We start from the raw sequence: 27,338 nt of genomic DNA, 5'->3' as shown, positions 1-27,338 counted from the left end.
ATATATTTCAAAACATGTACACAATATATACAATTTTTATTTGTCAATTCAAAATACTTAAAAATTAAACTTTAATGTAAATCAATGTAGATTAATACACTATGGATGGTGTTTAGAAATTAAATTTTAAGAGGTAGTATATTTTTATATGGAGTTTATAGTTACAGCACAATCCAGGTTATATTTCATCTTCATTTGAATTAACAGCCTCGCCAGCTATGAGAGGTTCAACACCACTGGATGTGGCTGCAGCTTCGGTGATGGATAATAATGAACTAGCATTAGCTCTGCGTGAGCCGGATCTAGAAAAGGTGAGCAAGGTTCCTGTCCTGTGTGTTTGTCTGAATTATGCTTTTTCATGGTTCTTTCTCAATATTTTAAATGTAACTAAGGTTGGTGCAAAAGTCATTGTGGTTTTGCAATGTGACAGTACGGCCAAAACCGCAATTAATTTTGCACCAACACAATATGTTCTAGTGCTATTAAAGTATATTATAATTGACATTGCACATTATATAATGTTATATATTACATTCTATATAATTCTACTGTACATTATATTGTAATTAGAAGTTTGAAGAACAATACATTTGAAAAAATGAATTTTCTCTGATCACAAACATTTTTCTATGGAACAAGAACCAACGTTCTGTATCTGTATTCTTATGTGTTTTTGTCTTTTCGTGATATCTGCTGCCACTTTTGACTTAATCATACACTTCAGTTTTTAAAAAGGTTATTTTGACATCTCATATGTACATTTTATATCACATATACTTCATTCCAGCACAAAGCATCAGCGATATAGTAAAGCCATGCACTCTAAGGATATTAAGCCACACATATGTATACCAGCATTTAGAGAAACTTTCCCTGTATTGTAGTTGCAATAGCATTCCAAGTAGTCACCTGATTTTTTTCCTTGCTCGCCTGGAATCTGTTCTTCCCTTGTCAGCCAAAGTGACCCTCTTAAAAAGATCATGCCAATCCCCCATCCAGTACTCCCCAAAGGCTTTCTATCTCACTCCCAGTAAAAATCAAAGATGTTGCAATAGCTCCTACATCATCTGATCCTACATACCAGCCTGATTTCATCTCCTACAGCTCTCCTGCACTCTCTCTTCTTTGCTTCAGCCACCCTTGTCCCCTTGCTGTAGCTGGAACACACCAACTGTGCTCAGCCTCAGGGCCTTTGCACCTGCTAGTCCAACCATCTGCAATATCCTTACCCAAGATACCATCATGGCTCTTTGTAGGCATTCTTTCAGTCAATGCTCCAAAGTCACCCTCTTGATCAGCTCTTCCACATCCATGCTATGTAAAATTGAAACCTTTTCTCCACTTCCTTAAACTCTTCCTGTTTCCTTTACTGCTTTATTTTCAACCATTGGAAATGTAAATATTTGTATATATGTACACAAATATATACTTTCATTTTATTTATATTTATAGAAACTTATGTTTTAAATATATATTAAGATAATTATACGTAAAATAAATATATTTAATCAAACTCTATGTAGTTATGTATTTTTAAAAATTCATCCCCTACTATAATGTCAAGCCAGGGAGGTCAGAGTGGTTTTTCTTCTGTTGTTAACTGCTTTGTCCCACCTTTAGAGAACAGTGTCAGCACTGGGTAGACACTTAGTGCATGGCTGTTGAAGATGTGAAAGAGAGAAACTCTTCCCCAAATCCTCCTGACATACCAGTCCAGGATCATGAAGTCTTGCATCTCTGAGACAACTCAGGACATGTTTCCCCCATATAGTACTTAAAATCTTTTAATCTACACACTCATTAAAATGGCCAATACTAATGCAGTTGATAATACCAAATGCTGAGAAGGACAAGGAGCAGCTAGAACTCTCTTCTACTTGTGTCGTGATGAGTAATGGTACAGCCAGTGTGGAAAGCAGTTTGGCAGTTCCTTAACAAATTAAACATACACCTACCGTAAACTATATGCCTAGCCTTTCCACTGCTAAAAATTTTCCCAGTAGAAAGGAAAATATATGTCCACACAAAGACTTGGGCATGAATGTTTATAACAGTTTTATTCATCATAGCCAAAAAGTGCAAACAACTTGAATACTGATCATCAATGTGTTAGCTGATAAATAACACTGTGATATACCCATATACGGCGAAATGTCATCCCACAATAAAAAAGAATGAATTACTGACATATGACTACAATGTGAATGAATCCCAAAATCATATGCTGAGCGAAAGAAGCCAGGCACAGAAAGATACATGCTGCATGGTTACGTGTACAAGTGTTCTAGAAAATGCAAGCTAAATTGTAGTGAGAGAAAACCAATTGTCTGGGGCTAGGTGTGTGGGGAGAAAGGGACTGCAAAGGACCCAGGGAGCTCTGAGGAGTGACGGCAATGTTCTGCATCTTGATTATGGTGTGTTTTCACAGATATCTACCTCTCTCAAAGCTCATTGAATTTATACTTCAAATAGATGATTTTATTGTACATTGGTTCTCTTGCTTCACTATAGTTGATTTAAAACATTTTTAGCTATATTACTTATTTATTTTTGAAACTGATTTAACTTGAGCCGGATATAACTCAATTTGCTTGATAAGTTGCTCCTCTGACAGTCTTACTTCCATTGATAGTGACTTTTCTAAGGATTTCTTTTAAAATTGAATTTCTTATGAAATATTGTAGAGGACTAACATTCATTTAAAAAAATATTTTAAGAGGAAAATCCAGGCAAAAATATTTTATGTGCTAATTTCATCAATACTGAAAAGTGGGTCATCTTATCAGAAATTTCCTGAACACTGAAACCTTGGCTAAAAAAGTAAAAGTGACTGCTCAAAATAAGGTGTTTGGTAAATGCTGCGCATCTGATTTGAACCAAGGATGTTTGACTGTGATCTTAGGTTTTTCTCTATGTATTTTCTCACACCTGCTTCTCCATTAAATTGATATATCATTTTGGAAACAATTTCTCTTTAAAATATCTTTGCATCTCAAATAGATCTTTTAATATCTTGGGTGGATTCAGTTTTTACATTGCACCAGAGGTCATTAGACATGTTTGCAATTTATGACTTTGATAGATAAGGGTCTCAAATTAAATGCTATTAAATTCAGAAACATTCTTCTTTCGTAGTTTTACACATAATCCTGCAGCTCTTGGCCCACCCAGACAGACTTGGTTGCCCTGTCTGACAAGGAATTGCGGGTGGATGTATACAGCAGGCACTGCGGGTAATTGCGGGTGGATGTATACAGCAGGCACTGCGGGTAATTGCGTGTGGATGTATACAGCAGGCATTGTGAGTAATTTTGGGTAGATGAAAACAGAAGGCACCGTGGGGTGAGGCTGCTGCTTTGTTGTCTCCAATGTGTTTAAGGAGATGGTGCAAATAAAACAGCAACTGGTTCCAATCCGTGAGTCTTGAGCCCCGGGCAGATGTATTTGTGGCATTCGTTAAAAAGAATGTCTGCTTAGAGAGAGCTTAAAAAAAAAAAAAAAAAAGCTTATTGTAGGATCATAAATATTTTTATTATGACGCCACTTTATGACGATATTTAAATATTTCTAAAGTCTGAGGTTTTACCAAAGGGAGTTCAAGTAGATTATCATGAGAGCAAAAAGAACTTGCAAAAATGCATTTGTTTAAAAGCATCCTTTAAGGATGTCATTTATTGTATCCAATGTAAGCATCGAATGACTTTTCATCCGAGGGATAACTCTTTGTTAATCATGTTGTTTGCAGGTAGTTCGTTATTTGGCTGGTTGTGGACTGCAAAGTTGCCAGATGCTGGTGTCTAAGGGCTATCCAGACATTGGGTGGAACCCAGTTGAAGGAGAGAGATATCTTGACTTTCTCAGATTTGCTGTCTTCTGTAATGGTAGGACTTGATTTCTTGAGGTCTTTTGAGTTATTATTAAAACTGTATAGAGTTATTATTAAAACTGCATAGAGATTATTAAAACTGCATAGGCCTTTTGAGTTACTATAAAACTGCATAGAGATATAATAAGGATTCATCTCAGCACTTCCATGAAGGAAGTATTAGTAAAGAAATCACATATTTTATAATCGATAGGGTTTTTTCACAGTAACCACTTATAATACAGTATTTGTTTATATACTTCTTTCCTTATTTAAAATAAAATTTTTAGGCATCTAAGTTCTCATAAATTTTTTATTTTGAATTCTAGTAATAGTTTGGATTATGACATCATTCTATAATAATAACAAGTTAGTGAGAATCAATAGTTTATGCCTCCATAATGCTTTACTCTGAAAATTTTAATGCCAGAAAAGAAATCTACTGTGTCTCATATACCTAAAGCTAGTAATTTGGTTTACATTTTGGCTTTATTAGTATATTGTTGGGTTTTAGTTATTCTTATACATAGGAAATGATTAATATAACATTTATTTGTTCGTAACTTCCATATAATCATATTTGTTTACTTATCTTCCCCATTCTACTTTAGGGGAGAGTGTGGAAGAAAATGCAAATGTCGTGGTGAGATTGCTCATTCGGAGGCCTGAGTGTTTTGGTCCTGCTTTGAGAGGAGAAGGTGGGAATGGGCTTCTTGCAGCAATGGAAGAAGCCATCAAAATCGCTGAGGATCCTTCCCGAGATGGTCCCTCACCAAATAGCGGATCCAGTAAAACACTGTAGGTCTAATATACACACCCTCACGAGTGATCCATACTACTTGATGTGAAATTTTATAAAATATATTCTGCATCCTATGAATTGTAATATAACTTGTGGTACAGAAGATTTCTGCCTTTGAAAATATAATGTCTTAGATTTGGAAGAATGAATGGAATTTGGTGCTGGAATAGGTCGAATGAACAAAGAGAGCTGAAGGAGATGGTGTAGATTTAGCAGAGGGAAATATAGGTTGTAGAAGATGCATCTTACAAATTTTCCTAGGGGAGCTAGGGCAAGGTGGGTTGTTCTAAATGATACGAGGTGAACCTTTGGGGTTAGACTGGAGTTTAGTGGGAAGGTAGTTAGAATGAGATTTTATGATTAGAAAGAGACCTTTTGCAAATGAAAGGGGGACTTGACTAAACTGTTATGGTGGTAAAACCTAGAAAAGGTTTCATTCTGAGGAGTATGATGCTTGGTTGAGGTACAGGAGACAGATACGAGAAGCAGTCACTATCTTACATTTGTTTGTAGGTATACATTGTTAATACTAGAGTCCAGTAATCGACATAAGTAAATCCAGATGTGATGCTTATCTGTGTAGGTGAATGTCCTCCAGCGGGGTTCATGCATCCACACTGCTAGTGCCTCTGGTAAAGATGTAACATAGGGCTTTATTGAGGCACATTTCTAAACAAAAAAAGAGATAGAGGGCACGCAATCCTGCAAATCCTTTGTCTTTTACATATAAACTGGGCATAGATGTTCCATGTACACCATAGCCGGATTTGCAGACTGGGAGCACTCCTAGAGCAAGAATGAGCATTCCCCACCACACACACACACACACACACGTGCACACACACACACACACCATGCTACGTGCTTATCAGTTTCCTGTGAAGGAACCAGGGAGCTCTTCGGTTCTCTCAGTAGTAGAAAATGTATCCAGAGACCTCTGGCCCAGGACCACACTAGCAAGGGTACACCTGAGGGCCTCACAGACAGCCTTGCATGCCCAGGAATGAGGTTGTCATTCAAGGCCTCACTGTCACTCTGCAGACTGCTGTATTCAGTGGAGACAGCTGTCTGCTGAGTTACCAAGGAGGGAGGATGTGAGCCTCTAGGGCCATCCAGATTTGGCTCTCATCAGCAGGAGAACATGTAATGATATTTTCCCTGCAGAGATGGGGAGGGAGATATGTTGAGATATGTTGGATTCTTTGGCAGCGGTTGCAGGAGGTTGAGTAGTTGGTACAGAGGTAGGTGAGCAAGGGCAATAACATTTATAAAGTACTTGCTCTGGGCAAGCACTATACTGGATGCCTTACATGTGACCTTATATGACATCTTTGTCACCCTTTATCTACATGTGTGCCACTTATAGAAATAGTCTAAGCTCACACGTCCTTTGATCAGTTATTTTCTTTGTTAATACACTCACTACCACTAGAAAGGAAAAGAAGCCATCAAATGAGCAATTCCTCCTTTTCCCTTCAAAGGAATCTTAATACTAAAATTTCCACAGATGTGTTCTTGGTGTTAGAATCTCAAGTCTGATCTTTAACCAGTTGTTATTCTCCCTTAAAAACGTCAAGCTCTACATTATAACATATATGAAACGTATCAGAAGAATAATGTGTTACCTAGTAGTCCCTTTCCTCGGAGAGATATGTAATAAACGTGAAATGTCAGTTATCCCATTTGCTTTCTCTTTCTTTTGAAACGTTCATGAAAGTGATACAGAGGAGGAGGAAGATGACACTATCCACATGGGGAACGCGATCATGACCTTCTATGCAGCTTTGATTGACCTCTTGGGACGCTGTGCTCCTGAGATGCATGTGAGTTCCTGGGAGTTCAGGAGCAGCAATCCTGATTTCTCTGTGTTAAGATATCTATAGCTGGCAAAGAGCATAACAGCATCCAAAACCAATAATCTTCAAGCTCCATTAAAAATAATAGCTGCAGTCTAATTGCTGAACAAGTGTTTGTTTAGTTGGAAATGTCTCGTTGGTTGTGAAAATTAGTAATGGGATTTCAGGCAAGTCATTAATAGAGTACTTAAGTTACTCATATATCTCTGAAATTCATACAGCCTCCCACATTTTAAGAAGAAAAGAACATATTTTCTCTATGCAATTTCCTCTTCTGTTACAGTGCATGCAGAAAACAACTGCTCCTACCAAAAGTCATTTTATTTTGTGTATTTAGCTCTATGTGTTTGCCGTCGTTTTAGGGGAAAGTGAGGGGGAAGGTGTAGGGGGTGGATATTAAAAGCTATTTGGATCATATAAATTAGTGTCCTTCCTTCCTTCCTTCCTTCCTTCCTTCCTTCCTTCCTTCCTTCCTTCCTTCCTTCCTTCCTTCCTTCCTTCCTTCCTTCCTTCCTTCCTTCCTTCCTTCCTTCCTTCCTTCCTTCCTTCCTTCCTTCCTTCCTTCCTTCCTTCCTTCCTTCCTTCCTTCCTTCCTTCCTTCCTTCCTTCCTTCCTTCCTTCCTTCCTTCCTTCCTTCCTTCCTTCCTTCCTTCCTTCCTTCCTTCCTTCCTTCCTTCCTTCCTTCCTTCCTTCCTTCCTTCCTTCCTTCCTTCCTTCCTTCCTTCCTTCCTTCCTTCCTTCCTTCCTCTCTTTCTCTCTCTTTCTTTCTTTCTTTTCTTTCTCTTTTTTTTTTTTTTTTAATTGAGACAAGGTCTTGCTCTGTCGCCCAGGCTGGAGTGCAGTGGCATGATCTCAGCTCACTGCAATCTCTGCCTCCCAGGTTCAAGCGATTCTCCTGCCTCAGCCTCCTGAGTAGCAGGGACTACAGGCACATGCCACCACACCTGACTAATTTTTGTATTTTTAGTAGAGACAGGGTTTTGCCATCTTGGCCAGGCTGGCCTGGAACTCCTAACCTCAAGTGATCCAACCACCTCGGCCTCCCAAAGTGCTGGGCTTACAGGTGTGAGCCAGCGTACCCAGCCTAGATTAGTGTTTTCTGAAACTTTTTGACCCAAATGAAATTCAAGTTTTGTGGAATAATACTTTTACTTTGTAATACGTTCTGATATTTTGTTCTTTATTTTATTGTAGTTGATTCTGTGTTATTCTATTATATTCATTAAAAAAAAAAAATCCTGGCCCAGGGCCCAAAACATTCATTTCCAGATCTTTTAATGGGAAATAAACCCAGAGTTTGAGAGTTTGAAACACATTGATTGGTGCTGGGGTAGTTAAGAACTGTAAGTGTATTTCTAAAGTGGGATGAGCATGAAGCCAGGGCTTTCTTACAAAGCACCTTTCTCTCTACCCTTATTATCTACATTTCTTTTGGTTTTGGTTGGGTTTTTTGTGTGGTTTAGGTTTTTCATACCCAGAGGTTAAAACTTCCTTGATGTACTCTTTTGTTGTGAACAGAGAGGAATCACATGATAGAGAAATGTTAGAGTGTTAGAAAACTGGAGTCTGATTTTTATAAAAACTTAAACTTTGCTGCTAGTAAGATTTTTTCATCTTAGTAAATGGAAACAGAGACTATTAAAAATTTCTATGCTGGAGGTGATTACTGACAACAACAACAACAACAAAAATACTTGCTCACAATATTTGTTCTTTTTCCCATCTCAGAAAAAAAATCAGTGAAACAAAGAGAAAGTATACTAATAAATAGAAGTTTTCATTCTATTATATTAGTGGGGGAAAACTAAGTGAAGTAATAAGGGACCAACCTTGGCATTTCTGAAATTTATGCATCTTCACAACTATTATTTGAGGCCTCCTGTGTGCCAGAAATTGTGCTTGAGTTTCACACCCTGTAATGAGGTAAACAAATGCCCATCCCGGCTCTGCAAGCCTAGTCTGTTCTGAAGACCTGCTGAGATTCTTGACTGTATTTTCATCCACAGTCATCCTGGGTACTTCATGTCAGTCTAAAAGAACTGTTAGGATTTATGTTCGTCATTTCCTCCACATTATAAATCCAGCTTTGGGAGAAATCAGGGTCGAAGACAGATGGCTATGCAATTCATTTCTTAGCACAAAGCAAGAAAGAAGCTAATTTGGTCATTAAGTATTAGTATATGTTCAGAGTCTAATGATAATTTTCTTTGTATTATTGCTCGTGTTATTGATAGGTATTTACATGTAATTTTGGAAAGTAAACTTTCATAAACACGTCAGATTCTCAATACATCTTAACAGTCCCCAAAAGGATAAAAACTATTATTCTATTGGATGAACCAACTGGCCTAGACCATAGTATAAATAACTTGGTGTTTGCTGAAATCACTGAAAACTGTGTGAGCAAGTAAATATTCGCAGGTAAGCCAGAAAACTATTTCTGAGAGAGGCATAACTTTATGTGTATACTGATCAGAAAATTATTTTGGACTTGGATTCCAATACTTCAAATTTCCTAGACAGAATTGTAACATTGACGTCACAAAGTTGTTCTAATGGTTTTTTTTTCCCCCTGTATAGTTGATTCATGCTGGGAAGGGAGAAGCCATCAGAATTAGGTCCATTTTGAGATCCCTAATTCCCCTGGGAGATTTGGTGGGCGTTATCAGCATCGCTTTTCAGATGCCAACAATAGCCAAAGGTAAGGCCAACTTCACTTTGTCCTAATTCAGTAGGATGTTGGATGACATTATGTTCTAAAGAATGTTTTCCGTACTCAACATCCCAACCTCTCCACTTCCTAAATTATGTGTATACTACTTAAATTGTTTTTTTTAAAAAAGCTGTAAAGTATATATTTTATAATTTTTTCTTTTTTTCTTTTTTTTTTTTTTTTGAGATGGAGTCTTGCTCTGTAGCCCAGGCTGGAGTGCAGTGACGCGATCTTGGCTCACTGCAAGCTCCGCCTCCCAGGTTCAAGCAATTCTCCTGCCTCAGCCTCCCAGGTAGCTGGGACTACAGACGCCCGTCACCACGTCCGGCTAATTTTTTTTGTATTTTAAGTAGAGACGGGGTTTCACCATGTTAGCCAGGATGGTCTCGATCTCCTGACCTCGTGATCCGCCTGCCTCGGCCTCCCAAAGTGCTGGGATTACAGGTGTGAGCCACCGCGTCCAGACTTTTTTCCATTGTTTTTAAAGCTCATTGTTTTTAAAGCTGTGTTTACTTTGAGATTTTAATTTTCTTTTATATGACATTTCAGACAGCTTCCAGAGAAGCAGAAACATGCACTGCCACCCTCTATTGTCTTATGTCCTGCCTTGTGTCATTGGTCGCATGCTCTTCTGTCTTTCTTGACCTCAGTTCCTTAGTTCATGCATTTTGATAGTTTTCATTGTCACTTTCTTGTAATGCTTTTCTATTAAAAGCACTGATGATAGTTTTTGACTTAGAGATTTTAAAATCCCCTCTCTGTTCAAAAGAGTGTTTTTTGTTTGTTTGTTTGTTTTTTTTGAGACGGAGTCACTCCGTCGCCCCTCCGTCACCCAGGCTGGAGTGCAGTGGCGCCATCTTGGCTCACTGCAATCTCTGCCTCCCAGGTTCAAGCAATCCTCCTGCCTCAGCCTCCCAAGTAGCAGGGACTACAGGCATGTGTCACCACACTGGGCTAATTTTTTGTATTTTTAGTAGAGACTGGGTTTCACCGTGTTAGCCAGGATCATCTTGATCTCCTGACCTCGTGATCCGCCTGCCTCGGCCTCCCAAAGTGCTGTGTTTACAAGCATGAGACACCGCTCCTAGCCAAAAGGAAGTGTTCTTTTCATGAGCAAGGAGAAAATTTTTTTAAAGATTAAAGAAATTATTGAAGACAACTAAAATAAGTGTTAAATCCCAAATTATACTTTGTTTTTACTTTATCAAATGTAAGGTGGTTTTTTTCAGTTTTCAATACTTTATTGGATATTTATACATAAATCATTTACATGAAAGACTTCTAATTGTAGAACAAAACATAATTAGGGGCCAGGTGTAGTGGCTCATGCCTGTAATCCTAGCACTTTGGGAGGCCAAGGCAGGTGGATCACCTGAGGTCAGGAGTTCGAGACCAGCCTGGACAACATGGCAAAACCCCATCTCTACTAAAAATACAAAAGTTAACCAGGCATGGTGGTGGGCACTTGTAATCCCAGCTACTCAGGAGGCTGAGGCAGGAGGATCGCTTGAACCTGGGGCAGTGGGGAGGTTGCAGTGAGCTGAGATTGCACCACTTCATTCCAGCCTGGGCGAAAGAGTGAAACTCTGTCTCAAACAAACAAACAAAAAACATAATTAGGTAGGAAGTGCATGCTATATATATTCCTTTTCTTTCATTAATTATGCCCCCAGAGAAGGCAGGCTATAATAGCTCAAGTCTAGAATGAAAGAGGTCACCATATACCTGAAGGTAGCTCATCCTGTTTGCCAGTCATGATTATGAGAAAGTAAAGTCTCGTGTATGCTAACCTTACAAACCCGAATCTACAAGGTGGCAAAACTACCATAATACTTGAATGCTCATTATAGCTTTAGGCAAAGCTAGAAATTAAAAATTTTCCCCACCTTTGGCTTCCCCACTTGAGACAGTTTCTTTTCCTTGTGCATCCGTAGCTCATCTTCATTTGCTGTCTCTGTACCTCTCTTCTAACTCATTTTCATTTGCTTAAGGAAAATATCTTTTCTTTACTCTGTATTTTGAGCCACAAAATAGACACTCTCAGGATAAAGATAATAATAGTACCAGTGACATACAGATGAGGAAATAGTGAAGCATTAAATTTTGTAGTAACATAATAACAAAGAACCAAGAACATAGATTGTAAGAGAGCCCAGGGGTCCTTTTCAGAATGGGCCCCAAAGTTTCCAGGTACCTCCTCATTTCCTCCAGTCATCTGCCTTTAGCAGCCTTCAAGAGTTTTCAAGTTGCTTTCTTTCCTTTTGTAGTTAGTTGTGCTCCAATATGTTATTTTTCTTCAAATATATGCAGTATATTGTCTACATCGGGAGTCACAGTGGTTTTTGTGTGTGTGTTTGTGAATTTTGTATCACAGTCGCAATGAAAGTTAACTTTTAACAACACAATCCATTGGTATTTGTAAAATCTCTGCTTTTTTTTTTTTTTTTTTTTGAGACAGAGTCTCGCTCTGTCGCCCAGGCTGGAGTGCAGTGGCGCAATCTTGGCTCACTGCAAGCTCCACCTCCCGGGTTCACGCCATTCTCCTGCCTCAGCCTCCCGAGTAGCTGAGACTACAGGCACCCGCCACCACGCCCGGCTAATTTTTTTGTATTTTTAGTAGAGACGGGATTTCACCGAGTTAGCCAGGATGGTCTCGATCTCCTGACCTCATGATCTGCCCATCTCGGCCTCCCAAAGTGCTGGGATTACAGGCGTGAGCCACCGTGTCCGGCCAGATCTCTGCTTTTTTCAGCCAGGTGTGGTGGTGGCACATGCCTGTAGTCCCAGCTACTCAGGAGGCTGAGGCAGGAGAATCACTTGAACCTGGGAGACGGAGGTTGCAGTGAGCCATGGTCGTACCACTGCACTCCAGCCTGGGCAGCAGAGCGAGACTCTGTCTCAAAAAAAATTTTTTTTTTTACTGCTTTCCTTTTGTGGAGAATATAGACAGAAACCTGTAGGTTTTGATGTCACCATAGCTGTGCATTTAACTTTATGTGGCTGTGCATTCACTGCAAAGCTTAAACCACCAATATATCTTTCTCCTTTTCAGTGACAACTCAATTGGTCTATAAGCATCACCAAGTAGCAGTAATAATGGTTATTATACATTCTATATTTAGTATGTGAAGTTTGTCTCTAAAGAATGATATTTTCCCTTCTCAGGATTAGCTAAGGTCTTCCTCAGACATTTTTATCATATTTATTTCCAAGCTAGAGTATGCCTCAGAATAATAATGAAAGAAGGAGGGGTTCAGAAAACTTGAGGAACAAGCACATAATCCTGCAGCGCTTGGCCAGGCTGATTTGGCCGCCCTGTCTGAGGCAGTAATTGTGGGTGGATGAATACAGCAGGCACTGCTGGTAATTGCGGGTGGATGTATACAGCAGGCACCGTGGGGTGACACTGCTGCTCTATTGTCTCCAGTGTGTTTGAGGAGATGGTGCAAATAAAACAGCAACTTGAGCCAATCCGTGAGTCTTGAGCCACAGGCAGATGCATTTGTGTCACTCATTAAAAAGAATGTCTGCTTGGATAAAAGCTTAAAAAGCAAAGCATATAGAGCAGGACCGGTGAGTTGCTCCCTTTTTCCCTAGGCACAGATACACTTTAAGATAATCAAATACTGTACATTTAAATTCCTTTTTAATGTGATTTTTAGGAGAATTGAAATTGAATTTTATATAGATTTTTAATTGAAAATCATAATATACTGATTTGACACTAAGGTTAAGTCAGCTTTGGCTGGATTTTAAATCCAGTTTTAGTTGGTTTAAATACAACTCTGTCAGTTACTAGGTATATGACCTCGGACTGGTTACTTCTCTAAAGGCTAGTTTTTATCATTCATTGAATGAGAGTCATAATAGCAGCCTCACAGTTGGGTTGTGGGAATTGTGTAAGATCGTGTCAGTAACGTTCCTAGTGCAGTGCCTGACAACAGCACAACACATCAGAACTATTATTCTTATAATGTAAAGAAAGCAATGTATTAGTTATATTGGGTGTTATAATTATAAGGAATGAATACTACCAGGCATTATCCTTTCATCTAGTTTCCTTTAGAACATTATTTGTTTGTTTTCATGATTCACATATAAAATTTGTTCATTGACTATAAGTGAAAACAGAAAAGTTGTCATTTTATTCATTCAGTTTATTCAGGATGATTGTGGTCATGTGTCATCTTTCTCTGAGTTCTTGTTTCTTTGATGTTGTATCCATATGAAAAATTCTATGATAGTATTTGTAGAAGAGTACAGTGTGTGATCAGCACCAGTTTGGCGTAATTATCATGTGGTCAAACAGGAAGTAAATAAATTCTTCAGTATTTGAAATTGGCACATAATCCCATGATTTCTCATATCAGTGGTCCCCAATTAGGGAACCTACGGAGTGACTATAAAGAATTCACTAATCTCTATAGGCATAAAGGTTTGAGTATTGATAGAGAAAACAATATGACCCTTAAATGCATGTGAAATGCTATTATGATTAATGAAACATATTTCATAGGAAAGCCATACTGGTTTTATAGTGTCAGTTCATCATTTTGTTATTGTTCTAAGACATGAAAATGTAAATATACCAAGATTATCACATAAGGGTAGATGAGCTTTATTCACGTTTAAAACAGGCTCGCTTAGAAAAGGTGAAAATCCCCACTTCACATTTTCACTTTTCATGGATTTCACTTGGAGTTTTAGAAAGTAGATTTTGGATGCCTGTTTGTTTCTCCTAAGTGTCTAACAATGCCGTGTCTTGTATCCTGTATGCATTTAACAAATGGATGCCTATATAACACTTCAATGACCTTGACTTTACATTGCACTGCCTTCTTTCCTCAGCAAACTCCCATAATAGCTTGAGGGTAGTCGAAGAACAGAAAACCATTTCATTGAAAACTGTGTTTAAAATGTAAGAAGTCTAGAAAGCAGCCATTTGTAATCTATCCTGTATATGACACAGCCATTGACACCAAAATTCACTTCTCTCTTTTAGATGGGAATGTGGTGGAACCTGACATGTCTGCGGGGTTTTGCCCAGATCACAAGGCAGCCATGGTTTTATTCCTTGACAGGGTCTATGGAATTGAGGTTCAAGACTTCCTCCTCCATCTTCTTGAGGTTGGCTTTCTGCCAGATCTCCGGGCGGCTGCTTCTTTAGATACGGTAAGATTGGAGTGATGGACTTCCTCCTGTCTTGACTCTTCACTCTGTGCCTTATGATGTTCTTTTATATATATCCATTCATTAATTTATTGACAATGAAGTTTATTGAGTACGTGTTATATTTGCAGGTAAGCCATGGGTAAACAGAAAATAAACTAGGCTATGTTCTCAAGGAATTCACTGAATAAACTGACAACCTCAAGAAACTTCCACTGACCAAAAAGAATATCATAAGAATTCTCATAAGGTGCTATGGGATTCAATAAGAGGTTCACATAACTCTAATTTGGGAGGTCACAGTGACTCCTGTTAACCTCTGTTCAGTATCAACCTCCAAATTGGCCTAAACAATTATGCTTCTCAATAAAAGCAATTAAAGAATTAAGATGATTTATTGGATATTGTTGAGTCATATCATCTTGGTATCTTCGTTTGTTAAGGTACAAATGGATTGAAGTCTGTTCTGTATATTGGGTGGCCCACATGGAGAATCTGCCATTATCAGCTTAAATGTTCTTTTCTTTGAAACACTGTGGAATAAGCCGAAATTCTAAATGTTATTGTAGTAGTTATACTACTATACACATTTAATACCTACTTTCATGTACTCATTAATTTTATCAATTAAATGTGCTTTTTTGATTTCAAAGCACATCAGGACTTGAGCTGATAGTAGCCCCTTCATGAAATATATGAGAGCAGAATCACAAAAATGAAATGAAAATTTCTTTTTTCTTTGTTTTGTATATTCACGTGAAATTGTGGACCTGAATAGTATGGATGATAACATAGTAATACAGTTATCCTTTGATTATTGGTGCTGATAGACATGAGAAGAATAAATATGAATAATAAAGAGAATTCAGAAAGAATTTACACATATGAGATCTATTGTGAGAATAAGCTCCTCTCTTTGCCTAGCAAAGGAAAATACTCACATCTGTGATATTATTGTCTTCTTACATTGATCCTACCATTGATATTTAATGATAGAATCTGAACCTGTTAAGCTTTTTGAGGAGATAGGTGTCATTTCATTCATTTTTATCTATTTATGAACAATTGATAGTTGATTGGTTTTACTGGTAAAAATCATATGAACCCGACATTTAAAGATACAACTAAAGAATACATTTCCATGTGTCATAGTGCTATCATCTTCTGGATAGTGAAATTGTATGTCCCCATGTTAATCCCTTTGAAAGTTATCTACTGCCAAACACAAATGGCCTTCTACTCTCTGATTCTTTTTCAGGCAGCTTTAAGTGCTACAGACATGGCCTTGGCCCTCAATCGGTACCTTTGCACAGCCGTCTTGCCATTGTTAACAAGATGTGCTCCTCTCTTTGCTGGCACAGAGCACCATGCTTCTCTCATTGACTCATTACTTCATACTGTGTATAGACTTTCTAAGGGCTGTTCACTTACCAAAGCTCAGCGGGATTCCATAGAAGTTTGTTTACTCTCTATTTGTGGGTGAGTAGATAACAAATTCTATTCCAGCTTCTTCTTTAAAAAACAGAATTTACAATGTGGCCTTTGACAAATTATTTAGAATTTTGGAAACATTCTCCATACCACAAATTTAATTCATTTTAGGTAGTCCCATATACTGAGGTGTGAGTCTTCTCCGATTGCCCTTGCTCCCAGTCAAGTTCCTGAGTGTTCCTCCAAGCCTCCCTAGGGTAACCAGCTGTTGGATATAGCTTTTGACCAGTTACAGAATACTATTCTGGATGTTGGGAGTGGGGAGTAATTGTGTCGGGAGTCCTTGGCCACTTTAGGTGAGATGAATAGATCTCCCCTTTTGACTGTGTTTGATGATTTAACTCCTCTTCTAGAAGAGAAAAGAAAAAAGGGACTTCTTAAATATAAAATGTGATACAGCATAATATTAAACCATATTTATATGTGGCAACGATGAAGGCTGAATATTTCCTCCCACCTGGAAAACCATTTCCTATAAGTAGAAGTGCTAGAATGTCTTACGATGAAAACCAGAAATGTATCTCCCCCTGATGAAGTTTTGCCTGTGAAAGTGATAATTTCTCAAGCCCCTAGAAAGATCATGGCTTCTTTATAACTGCTCAGGAACTCTTGCAGGTGCAGCCAGCAGCCTGGCAGTCTCTGGGGGAAGGGCAAGTTTTCACCCATGGGGGAGTGTCTGGGTTGAGAACCAGATGGCACTGAGGGAAGTGGAAAATCAGAAGAGTAATTCTTTAACTTCCCTAATCTAAGATTCTGTAAAATTGAACCAAAATGCCTATCTCACAGAGATTTTCTAAGTATTACATGAGGTAAAACACTTCCTGTTGCCTGACACAGTAGATGTTCACTATGTATTCATTTTCTCTCTCTTCCTTCTCTGGCAAATTTGCTGTCTCAGCCTTTTTTTCGTCCTTTCTGTTCCAATATTGCCTCTTCTTTTTGCTTCTTACCATCCATTGGAATGAGGGAAGGGACATTTACTAAAATTAATGGAGGAAAGTCTTAGGAAACAGTGGGGTCTGCATTTGTGAGTGGTTAGGAAAGAAAGGAGCAGAACAGAAACATCTTCTGTAGCAAAGAAGGGGTGGTCTTCAGATGTAGGGGATAGAGGTAAGTTGGGAAATCTAACCTTATATAAAATTAAGTAAGTAAGTGACTAATCTTTGGACAAAGAACATCTAATGAATACCATCTGAAGAGAGGTATAGATTCAGGTCCTTGGCTTACATAATTTATTCTAATGAATGACCTACTTAGTTTAGACACATTTCTTGGCATTATGAACATTAGCTTTGTTCCAACAGACAACTGAGACCTTCTATGATGCAGCACTTACTCAGAAGATTAGTATTTGATGTTCCATTATTAAATGAACATGCAAAGATGCCTCTTAAAGTAAGTATAGGAAATGTTTGTAGATACTTGATTACTGGCTTCTCTGACTTTATTTTCTATGACAACATATACATTTCTTAGATACATCATGCTTGATGCTGGGAAATTTCTCCCAATTATTGAAATGGGTATAGAAGTTATAGGACTGTATACATCAACTTGAAATAAACAAGTTCTATAAGATTATAGAAATCTTAACACTGCTTTCCATGGAAACAATGGAAATAGAAATCAATTGAAAAAAAAGGACCACAGGCCGGGCGCGGTGGCTCACGCCTGTAATCCCAGCACTTAGGGAGGCCAAGGCGGGCGGATCACGAGGTTAGGAGATCAAGACCATCCTGGCTAACACAGTGAAACCCCATCTCTATAAAAAATACAAAAAGTTAGCCGGACATGGTGGCGGATGCCTGTAGTCCCAGCTACGTGGGAGGCTGAGGCAGGAGAATGGCGTGAACCCGGGAGGCGGAGCTTGCAGTGAGCCGAGATTGCGCCACCGCACTCCAGCCTGGGTGACAGAGCGAGACTCCGTCAAAAAAAAAAAAAAAAAAAGGACCACAGGGAAAAGATAAGCCAAGATACTCTTAAGGTGGAAAACATGGTAATAGGCCTGGCCTAAAATATTATTAGAAACCTCGAGGGATAAAGACGAGGCTTCAAAGACAACATTTTCTAAGTTAATAATCACATGACAGGTTCCAAATGTCGCTTCATAGGGTTCAAAGATAACCTCTCTGTATATGCAATTATAGTTTGTCACACAGTATAGAAAAATCACTGGTATTTTCTCTAACTTTATTATTCTGTTCAGGATCAAGTCTCATTCTATCTTACTGAGTTGGTAATGTTTTCTTGTCCTTTAATATCATAATCTAGACTCAGAATATAGAATATAGTGTTTGTATCAAAGTTCTACAGTAATGTGATGGATTTTTTTATAGATGGTCACTCTGCAATGCCATCTAGTAGCATTATTTTTTCCCCAATGGCTACCCAGTACTAGTGCTGAAGAAGTATGACATATAAAGAGTCTATATGGAGCTGTTACAGTAAGCATCCTGGATATTTAGCAAAAGTAATCTTTCTCTATGAAAATTGACTTTGGTTTAATAAATCTAGATACATTAGTGAATTAGGTAAAATAAATTATATCCTTGATAAAAATTCTATTTTTATGTTTTTTTGTCATCTTCAATAGTCCTTGTCTTGCAAAATTTTTTGATACAAATGAGCTGGAAAATTCATGAAAAAAGATACAGTCTCATGCTGTTACCCTTATGCAATAAAACTCTTTTACATTAGAGATATGTCAGTGTTAAGCCAAGCAAATTAGAACTCAATATTTCATGATTTGTGACTCCTAAATTGTGTGTATGTATGTATGTGTTCATTTTTTTTAACTGAAAGGGAAAGTAAATGAGTTGTAATATTTTAACAGTAAGACATGCAGCCCACTTTAATAACAGTAATTCTTACAATTCATTTTCTTCCTTAGATATAGGAAAGGGTCAAAATATGTATAGTCATAAGATCATTTTATTAATTTGACAAATATAGATCAAGAATAAATTATCCGAAGAACTACCAAATAATTGAAAGATTCTGTGCTTGTCCTTGACCTTCCAGTTTAGTTCTAAACAAGCGGTATGCATAGGTGAAAATGTAAGGAGCAACGTAGACAATCAGTAAAGTAATAAATTGCATCCATAACCACCAAAGAAATGTAGACAAAGAAATGATCGGAGTAGAGCAATTTTGGAACTTGGAGAAGTAAGTTTTGCGGCAAGCCATAGAGAGGCAGAGAGGGAGCAAAAAGAATCACAGATGTATGGGCCCTTTGTTGTGCTTCTGGGTCATCCTGACATCAGTCCCTTCATTTTACACACGGATTCCAAGATATTAATAACAATTCATAAAATTGTAAGTAAATGATTAACGTAGATCTCAGGGATACATAGACATCCAAACAACCTCATAAAGAATGCTGTTCAAGATATAGTTATTTGTAAAATTGGGCATTTGGTTCTCATATTGCAATCAGTGTTAAATTTGAAAGAGACATAGTGTATTAGCCGGGGTTCTCTAGAGGGACAGAACTAATAGGATAGATGTATATATGAAGGGGAGTTTATTAAGGAGTATTGACTCACATGATCACCAGGTGAAGTCCCACAATAGCCTGTCTGCAAGCTGAGGGGCAAGGAAGCCAATTCAAGTCCCAAACCTCAAAAGTAGTGAAGCCAACAGTGCAGCCTTCAGTCTGTGGCCAAAGGCCCAAGAGCCCCTGGCAAAGCACTAGTGTAAATCCAAGAGTCTAAAAGCTGAAGAACTTGGAGTCTGATGTTCAAGGGCAGGAAGCACCCAGCACGGGAGAATGATAACGGCCAGAAGATTCAGCAAGTCAGGTTCTTCTGCCTGCTTTTATCCTAGCTGTGCTGGCAGCTGATTAGATGGTGCCCACCTAGACTGAGGGTGAGTCTGTCTCTCCCTGTCCACTGACTCAAATGTTAATCTCCTTTGGCAACACCCTCACAGACACACCCAGGAACAATACTTTGCATCCTTCAATCCAATCAAGTTGACCCTCAGTATTAACCATCACATGTAGTATACACGGTGATAGTATTCTCCAAGATAATTTATATGGGATTGAGCAATTTCACTTCAGGTGACCTTATAATGTAGCATTAGAGTGTGATATGAGGAGAAGTGAAAAAAAACAATATAAAAGTTTTGATAGCTCATTGCTTTTATAACTGTTTTCCCACATAGCTGCTGACAAATCATTATGAAAGATGCTGGAAATATTACTGCCTGCCTGGAGGGTGGGGAAACTTTGGTGCTGCCTCAGAAGAAGAACTTCATTTATCAAGAAAGTTGTTCTGGGGCATTTTTGATGCCCTGTCTCAAAAGGTAATTTAATGTTTTGTGGGTTTGTTTGTATCAATAAAATGGTATAAAGCCACACATTCTTAGTAAGATAGTACTATCTTTGCTAACCAAGACACATATGGCTTGATTTTTTCTCTTTTCTCAACTTCATAACAAATGTTGAAAATGCAATTTATATTTACTTAATCATTGTGGTAGCATTTTCCTTGTGATCATAGCACTGTTTCTGAATATAAAATGGCTAAGCACTTCAGGAAATTATGCACAAGTTGGTAAGTTTCTGGTGCATTTGGACTCTAACTCTCCCTAGTCCCATCTCCAATCTTATAAAGACCAAAGAAATTATATCCAATACAAAAATACAAAACATGAAATCTTATGTAATTGTAATATCCCAGTGCCCTGCTAAAGTCTCCAGCTTTGCTGCCATGGAGATTTAGATACCTTCACTCAATGTTGCATTGCATATGTGGCATTCCCTTATAGTTGCAAAGTTTATAATGAATAGTTCATATGTTTTCAGATGACTGGCAGGTGTTGATCTTAGAGAAAAGGCAGAACAACAAGTTTTGTATGTTCATGCTTAAATTAATCAAAATTAGTTTCAATTCCCAGATTGACATTATTAGATGATTGGAGTAGTACAACCACAAATTTGCTACATAATAGAAGAAAATTTGTCTGCAATTACATTTGGTAGCAACACTTTAATGCTTTTTCTTACTGAATTTCCTTTGGTAAACTGAGTCCTTTTAAAATAATGTGTAAGTATTTATTAGAATCATTTACAACATTTATTTAACATTGAACATTTAAAGTGAAATAATTTAAATTATTACTATTATTTTTTAGAAAATCTATAAATATAAATGACTGTCATTAATATACAAATACCTCTTCCTATAAATTTTTATCATGCATACTTTCTATAGAATTTCTTTTCCAGCTCAGAATTTTATTTTTCAAACCTTTATAATGCAACATGGATCAGTTAAAATTTCTCACTCTCTAGAATGTTATACTTTATGTTTTTTTATATGTAGTCATTATAATGTACAGGAATTATCTATAACTAACTATAAGGAATGTAGTCACTATTGACTGAAATTACGTTTATCTCTTAACGATATTTTACACATTGACAATATTAAAGTTTACTTCATTTCCAGTGTGTTGGAGAGTCAAAGATATTCTTCTTCTTAAGCTGAAACTTCAGTAAATCTAGCTGCAGCTTCTTTTTTGTTTGATTGGGGTTTTAGGCCCTGTGTTTCATTTTCTAGAAAAAGAATTATCAGAGAGTTCAGTTAGTCCAGGGTAATTCAGATTTTCTTCTGCAACCTTCTGTCAGCCCGGATGATCATGCTGACAACTTTTGCCATATAGTAATTTTTTTTTTTGGTCCTCCATTTTTCCCAGAAATATGAACAAGAACTTTTCAAACTGGCACTGCCTTGCCTGAGTGCAGTTGCGGGAGCTTTGCCTCCAGACTACATGGAGTCAAATTATGTCAGTATGATGGAAAAACAGTCATCAATGGATTCTGAAGGGAACTTTAACCCACAACCTGTTGATACCTCAAAGTATGGACTCTTTCTATTGCAGCAGATTTTTATTGTAAATGATGTGTGAAGTCTGAAATTGAATAAGGTACTAAAGTGAACTTTCTCTAATACATGCCCCCTTTGAATTGGTATCCTTTTAATAGGGGTCCCTGTAATTTATAAAATGATAGTAATAATAATAATGATTATACTAATATCAGAAATAGATAAGAAGTACCTTTTAGGATACTCTTAACACAATCAAGACTCTGTATATGTAATATCTATAATAGAATTAAGAAAATATGTCAGTTCTATTTTTAGTTGAAAAATTACCCTAAATGTTTATTAGTAACTACAATCAACCTCTATATAACATCTTTTACTTAGGATGTTCCCAGCATGCACTGCAAAGCTGTTTCTGTGAGTAGCAAGGGAATCCCTTCACCCATCACTACATCTCAGCAAGGCCCAGGGTTAACAGCTGATGTTCAGCATGATAAAACGCAGCACGAGATGGAAGGGAATATTGAATGAGAATTTTTATGGAAAATTCAAATTGTTCTACAAATAGGATGTTTGAGAACTTCAGGTGTTCAACGTCTGAGCATTTTGTTGTTGTTGTTACTGTTTTTAAGTAGGACCATGGTTCTCCATGTGCAAGGAAAGCTGCCTCTTCATGCCACCTTATCTTACTGATTGCATGGTGACTCAACAAGATCAGTTTTAGCAAGGTAGACACTTGGTAGTTATTATCCACGGCTTCTGAATTTGCTTGGGAGTTCAACTTTGAGGCTTCTGAGTGGCCCCCAGCTGATTTAGCTTCCATAACCAGATCAGAATTTCAACCTGAGTGGTATGCCATTAGTTTGATAATGCCTTAAATTTGCATGTTTGGTCTTTGATGACAGTCCTGTGAGAAAAGACCCTTTCCCCCTCCCCCAGTATTTGGCTTATGTGATTGATCTTTTGTATCTCTTCCGAAGTAAGTAAACCAAAATATCACATGTTCACATTCCTACATGGGTAAGTTTGTGGTTTGCTAACATATGATCTGAGATTTTTAAATAGCAGAACAATGTCACGGTTTTGGTGTTGGTTGATTAAATCCTATTCATTAATAAGTGTGGGCATGGATATTAATTTACCTAGGCTTGCCCCTTTGGGGACTTCTTAACAGATGCAGGTTTACGTGGTGATATCAATGATTTCTAGACGATTACGATTTTTTATATATTGCTTCTTAAGTATGTGTATGTCTTTTAGTTCAATTACTGTTAACTGCTGGAAAACAACAGCAAACCATCTTATACTAGATTTTATGTAGAACTGTATTCTCAAAGTTAATACTTTAATAAGATATATTCATTAATGAATAGAATTATGTATATATATTTAATTTTCCATTCATAGATACATTTTAAGCCTTAGATTTATCATCAGACTTGGTCATCATTTGCATGTCCTCAACATCAAGGAATTAAATATTCATTTAAACACAAAAGGAGTCAAGACTAAATATTATCAAAAAGCAGGAGTTAATTATTTTCCCTATAGTTAATACCAGTAACATTTACAGTGTTATTTGTGGACCATGTATATTTAAAAATTTTAACACATCACTACTAAATTTAGTGCTTGTTTTTTCTTTTTTGTGTAATCTATTGTCCTAATCTTTGAATGTATTTTAATTATTTCAATTTATATCTTTAATAATAATTGTTATTATAGTTTTATGATATGTAATTTGTTGTTAGCACATAAAATATGAATCAATATAAGATGAGCAGATAGAACATTATCTGCTCAACTTTTCTTATATTGTTCTGAAAATAGAAAAATGTAATTCTAAAAAAAAGCAGTGTTTAACAGTTAAAATTGAATGAGATATAAGCATTCATAAGCTGTGAGTAAACTATTAATATGATTTCCTGTAAATTCTGTGAAAATCAAGCTCTTTTGTCGTTACTTTTCTCATAGTATTACAATTCCTGAGAAGTTGGAATACTTCATTAACAAATATGCAGAACACTCCCATGACAAATGGTCAATGGACAAGGTAAAAAGATGTTACATTCTAATTCAGTAGTCATTATTAATGACTGGTCACTGTTCAAATATTTCTGACCATGACAATTTTCTGTTTTAAAATGAGAACTTGATCTAAATTAGGAAAAAATACTTAATTACGATTAGCTTATATAAAAATGTAATATTTAGCTAGCTCTATCATTAACACAAATATGATATCCTTATGAATAAGCACTATTTCAAGCTTTCAAAAGATCTATTCATTAAATATAAATATAGTTTCTATAGCATATATTGTTTATCAGAGTAAAAAGCAACAATCACCAACAGCTTCAGGAGGAAATGATGACTCCGGGTTCGGAATTCACCTTTTAGGGAAACTTTGGTTTTATATGTAGGTTTTTTTGGTTTATTTTTTGAGTCCTGCTCTGCTGCCTAGGCTGGAGTGCAGTGGTGTGATCATACTTCACTGCAGCCTGGAACTACTGGGCTCAAGCAATCCTCCTGCCTCAACCACCTGAGTAGTTGGGACTACAGGTGCACACCACCATACCTGGCTAATTGTTAATATTTTTTATAGAGATGAGATCTTGCTATGTTGCCCAGGCTGGTCTCCAACTGTTGTTGGCCTCAAGCAGTTGTTCAGCCAGCCTCAGCCTCCCAAACTGCTGAGATTACAGGCATAAGCCACCATGCCTGGCCAGGTTTTATATGTAGTTCTATATCAGATAAAATCTTGAAAAGTCTTAATCAGGATTTAACAATTATTTACCTTTTCTGTTCTTCTGCTGTATTTCTTACTAGATCTGCAGTTTACTAAAAGTAGATTACATCGGCCATGTGACTTTTTTGTGTGTTTTCAAGAAAAACAACAGAAATGAGAAAACTAAAGTAGCTGCGTCTATGAGATGATTTCTACATATTATGAGATTTTCTAAAGGAAATCTTATGCCTACAGGTTCACGTTTAAGTTGAGCTTAGTCTAAACTTGACAGAGGATAAAGTAGGTTCGTCAGAGGAGTTGAGTTGAGATAGTTCAAGAACTAAAATACTTATATATTGATTTGGTGAAATGAAAATCAGACACCAAAGGTTGCTTCCAGAGGTTGTGTATGCTACGTAACAAATAAAGATCATCATGCTGGAGATGCCATATTGAGTTTCAAACTGTGCCCTGGCCAGCCAGTCTTTCAGTCCCTCTAAGAAACTCTTTTTTGGTTTTGATAAGTATCTGGTTCTTCATTCAGTAATTGATTTACTAGGTAAGTCAGTAAGGATCTATCTTATATAAAAACTCTGCTAAGTACTGAGTGGGTGGAGTTGGTGATGGAGAGGAATATTACAAGAAGGTTTTCCAGTCTGATTACTCAGATTCTGTAGGCAGACAAGAAATGATATAGGGAAATGGTGATATGCACAGATGGGCAAAATAATATGGAATGAATATGTTGAGAGAAAATTTGATGAAAGAATGGGTAAAACAGGTGGCATTATTCAGAGAAGACGTTGAGATACATACTCTAGTTTCCTATTTAAAATGCATGGTTTTTTTTTGGTTTTTTTTGTTTGTTTTTTTGTTTTGAGACGGAGTCTCGCTCTGTCGCCCAGGCTGGACTGTAGTGCTGCAATCTCCGCGATTGCGGCTCGCTGCAAGCTCCGCCTCCCGGGTTCCCGCCATTCTTCTGCCTCAGCCTCCCGAGTAGCTGGGACTACAGGCGCCCGCCACCACGCCCGGCTCATTTTTTGTATTTTTAGTAGAGATGGGGTTTCACTGTGTTAGCCAGGATGGTCTCAATCTCCTGACCTCGTGATCCGCCGCCTCGGCCCCCCAAAGTGCTGGGATTACAGGCGTGAGCCACCGCGCCCGGCCTAAAATGCATGTTTTGTATTTATACTTCATAGGTGGGGTCCCAAGATGGGTCAGAATAAATATCCTTGGGACCATGCGTTCCTCTAGCCTCCTCCTGTGGGAATGCTTATCGGCACTATTATAAGACCTTGGTCTGTTTAGGGAAGATCAAGTGCTTCTAATCTCTAGATAAAAGACTTGTTCCAGATGATTACTGAAAATACATCATGCAATATATCCATGTAACAAAACTGCACATTTACTCCCTGAATCTGAAATTTAAAATAAAAGAAAATAACATTGATTAGGATGAATATCTTTATAGTGATTTATGCTGGATAAGATTTCAATCTTAACCCTTCTTAGTTCATTTTAGGTTTATTTTATCAAACGTGCACTTAAACACCTGCATATCTACAATCTCTAAAATTAACACATGTAAAACAATTTTTAATGTTTGCCTTTTTTTAAGTTGGCAAATGGATGGATTTATGGAGAAATATATTCAGACTCTTCTAAGGTTCAGCCATTAATGAAGCCATATAAGCTATTGTCTGAAAAGGTGAGGATTTTTTGTTTGTTTTAGTTTGTAAAGTTTTTATTCTTTTGGAAAATGTGTTTTTTTGTTATATTTTTTATATTAAAATGTCTTCTTTATTTTAAATTAGGCATTTTTTCTTCCAAAGGTCCCATTTAAAAAAAAAAAAACCTTCTTATATTTTGTCTTTTCCTCTCCATTCTTATTTTCTGTCAGCCTTTCTGTGTTTATTCTCTTCTCTCCTTAACATTTTTCTTTTCCTTTTTGGTTTTTATTCCTCTTGCATATTTTTAAGTACTTTAAAAAAATCTTATCATGCTTAAGAGTTTCTTAATGAGTGATGACAAAGTAATAATGTGCTTATTATGTATAGATTTTCATATATTTTACTTCTTTGGGAAAAAATGAGTATCTTGGCAAATGAAGTGAAAAGGATTTCACTTCACTGTGAGTCACATGTATATTACATAAGCTGTCCCTTTTTTCTGTGTCTCTCCTTTCTAGTTTCTGTGTAAGGTCCTAGGAACCGGGTTGCTAAAGGAAATTGACCTTGGTGCTATATAATGAACAAAGCGAGGATCCCTCTTACTAACATTAGTAAAACTAGATCTCTGCTCACACTCTGCTTTTTAGAATTTTACTTTCCTTTTTTTATTTTTAAATAAGCTATGCTCATCAAATTTTTAAAAAGTGAAGGCAGTCTATTTTAGAGCAAAGCGTTACTTAACATTTTTATTTACATTCATAATATATCTGTTGTTTTTTGTTTTTTCTTCTCTAGGAAAAAGAAATTTATCGCTGGCCAATCAAAGAATCTTTAAAAACTATGCTGGCTTGGGGCTGGAGAATTGAAAGAACTCGGGAGGGAGACAGCATGGCCCTTTACAACCGGACTCGTCGTATTTCTCAGACAAGCCAGGTAAGAATTCATCACGGTGATGAATCAACTGTTTATGTTATGGATTAAATAATCTTTTAAATTTAATTATTGGGTTTTTCTGAAAAATAATCTGAAAATTCTGAAGAGTCACAAAATTTAGAAGGGAGAGAAAAAAGCTACATATATATATATTTTTTTTTAGTTTCAAGGGAGGTTAAATGATGATTAAGTTACTGGACTTTATGTACAAGCCTTCCTTTTCCTGACTAGTATAGAAGAAGTAACCAGTTGTAGGACATGGATGAAGCTGGAAACC

At 37.1% G+C, this 27,338-nt stretch overlaps 1 protein-coding gene across 1 annotated transcript in view; it reads left to right on the top strand.

Moving 5' to 3' along the window:
* RYR2 (ryanodine receptor 2) overlaps positions 1 to 27,338 on the top strand; it is a 786,704-nt gene that overhangs the window by 589,681 nt on the left and 169,685 nt on the right. Inside the window, exons 42-54 of the mRNA XM_054561059.1 lie at positions 208 to 311; positions 3,746 to 3,881; positions 4,477 to 4,663; positions 6,385 to 6,490; positions 9,104 to 9,224; positions 14,239 to 14,408; positions 15,664 to 15,884; positions 17,201 to 17,291; positions 20,064 to 20,204; positions 21,600 to 21,763; positions 23,705 to 23,783; positions 26,077 to 26,166; positions 26,924 to 27,061. Of these exons, the coding sequence (XP_054417034.1) occupies positions 208 to 311; positions 3,746 to 3,881; positions 4,477 to 4,663; positions 6,385 to 6,490; positions 9,104 to 9,224; positions 14,239 to 14,408; positions 15,664 to 15,884; positions 17,201 to 17,291; positions 20,064 to 20,204; positions 21,600 to 21,763; positions 23,705 to 23,783; positions 26,077 to 26,166; positions 26,924 to 27,061 (1,748 nt within the window). The remainder of the gene's footprint in view (positions 1 to 207; positions 312 to 3,745; positions 3,882 to 4,476; positions 4,664 to 6,384; positions 6,491 to 9,103; positions 9,225 to 14,238; positions 14,409 to 15,663; positions 15,885 to 17,200; positions 17,292 to 20,063; positions 20,205 to 21,599; positions 21,764 to 23,704; positions 23,784 to 26,076; positions 26,167 to 26,923; positions 27,062 to 27,338) is intronic.

Source organism: Pongo abelii, chromosome 1 (assembly GCF_028885655.2).
Source record: "Pongo abelii isolate AG06213 chromosome 1, NHGRI_mPonAbe1-v2.0_pri, whole genome shotgun sequence".
NCBI classification, from domain to species: domain Eukaryota; kingdom Metazoa; phylum Chordata; class Mammalia; order Primates; family Hominidae; genus Pongo; species Pongo abelii.
The sequence above is the reverse complement of the archived record's forward strand: the minus strand, read 5'-3'. Positions and strand labels throughout refer to the sequence as shown.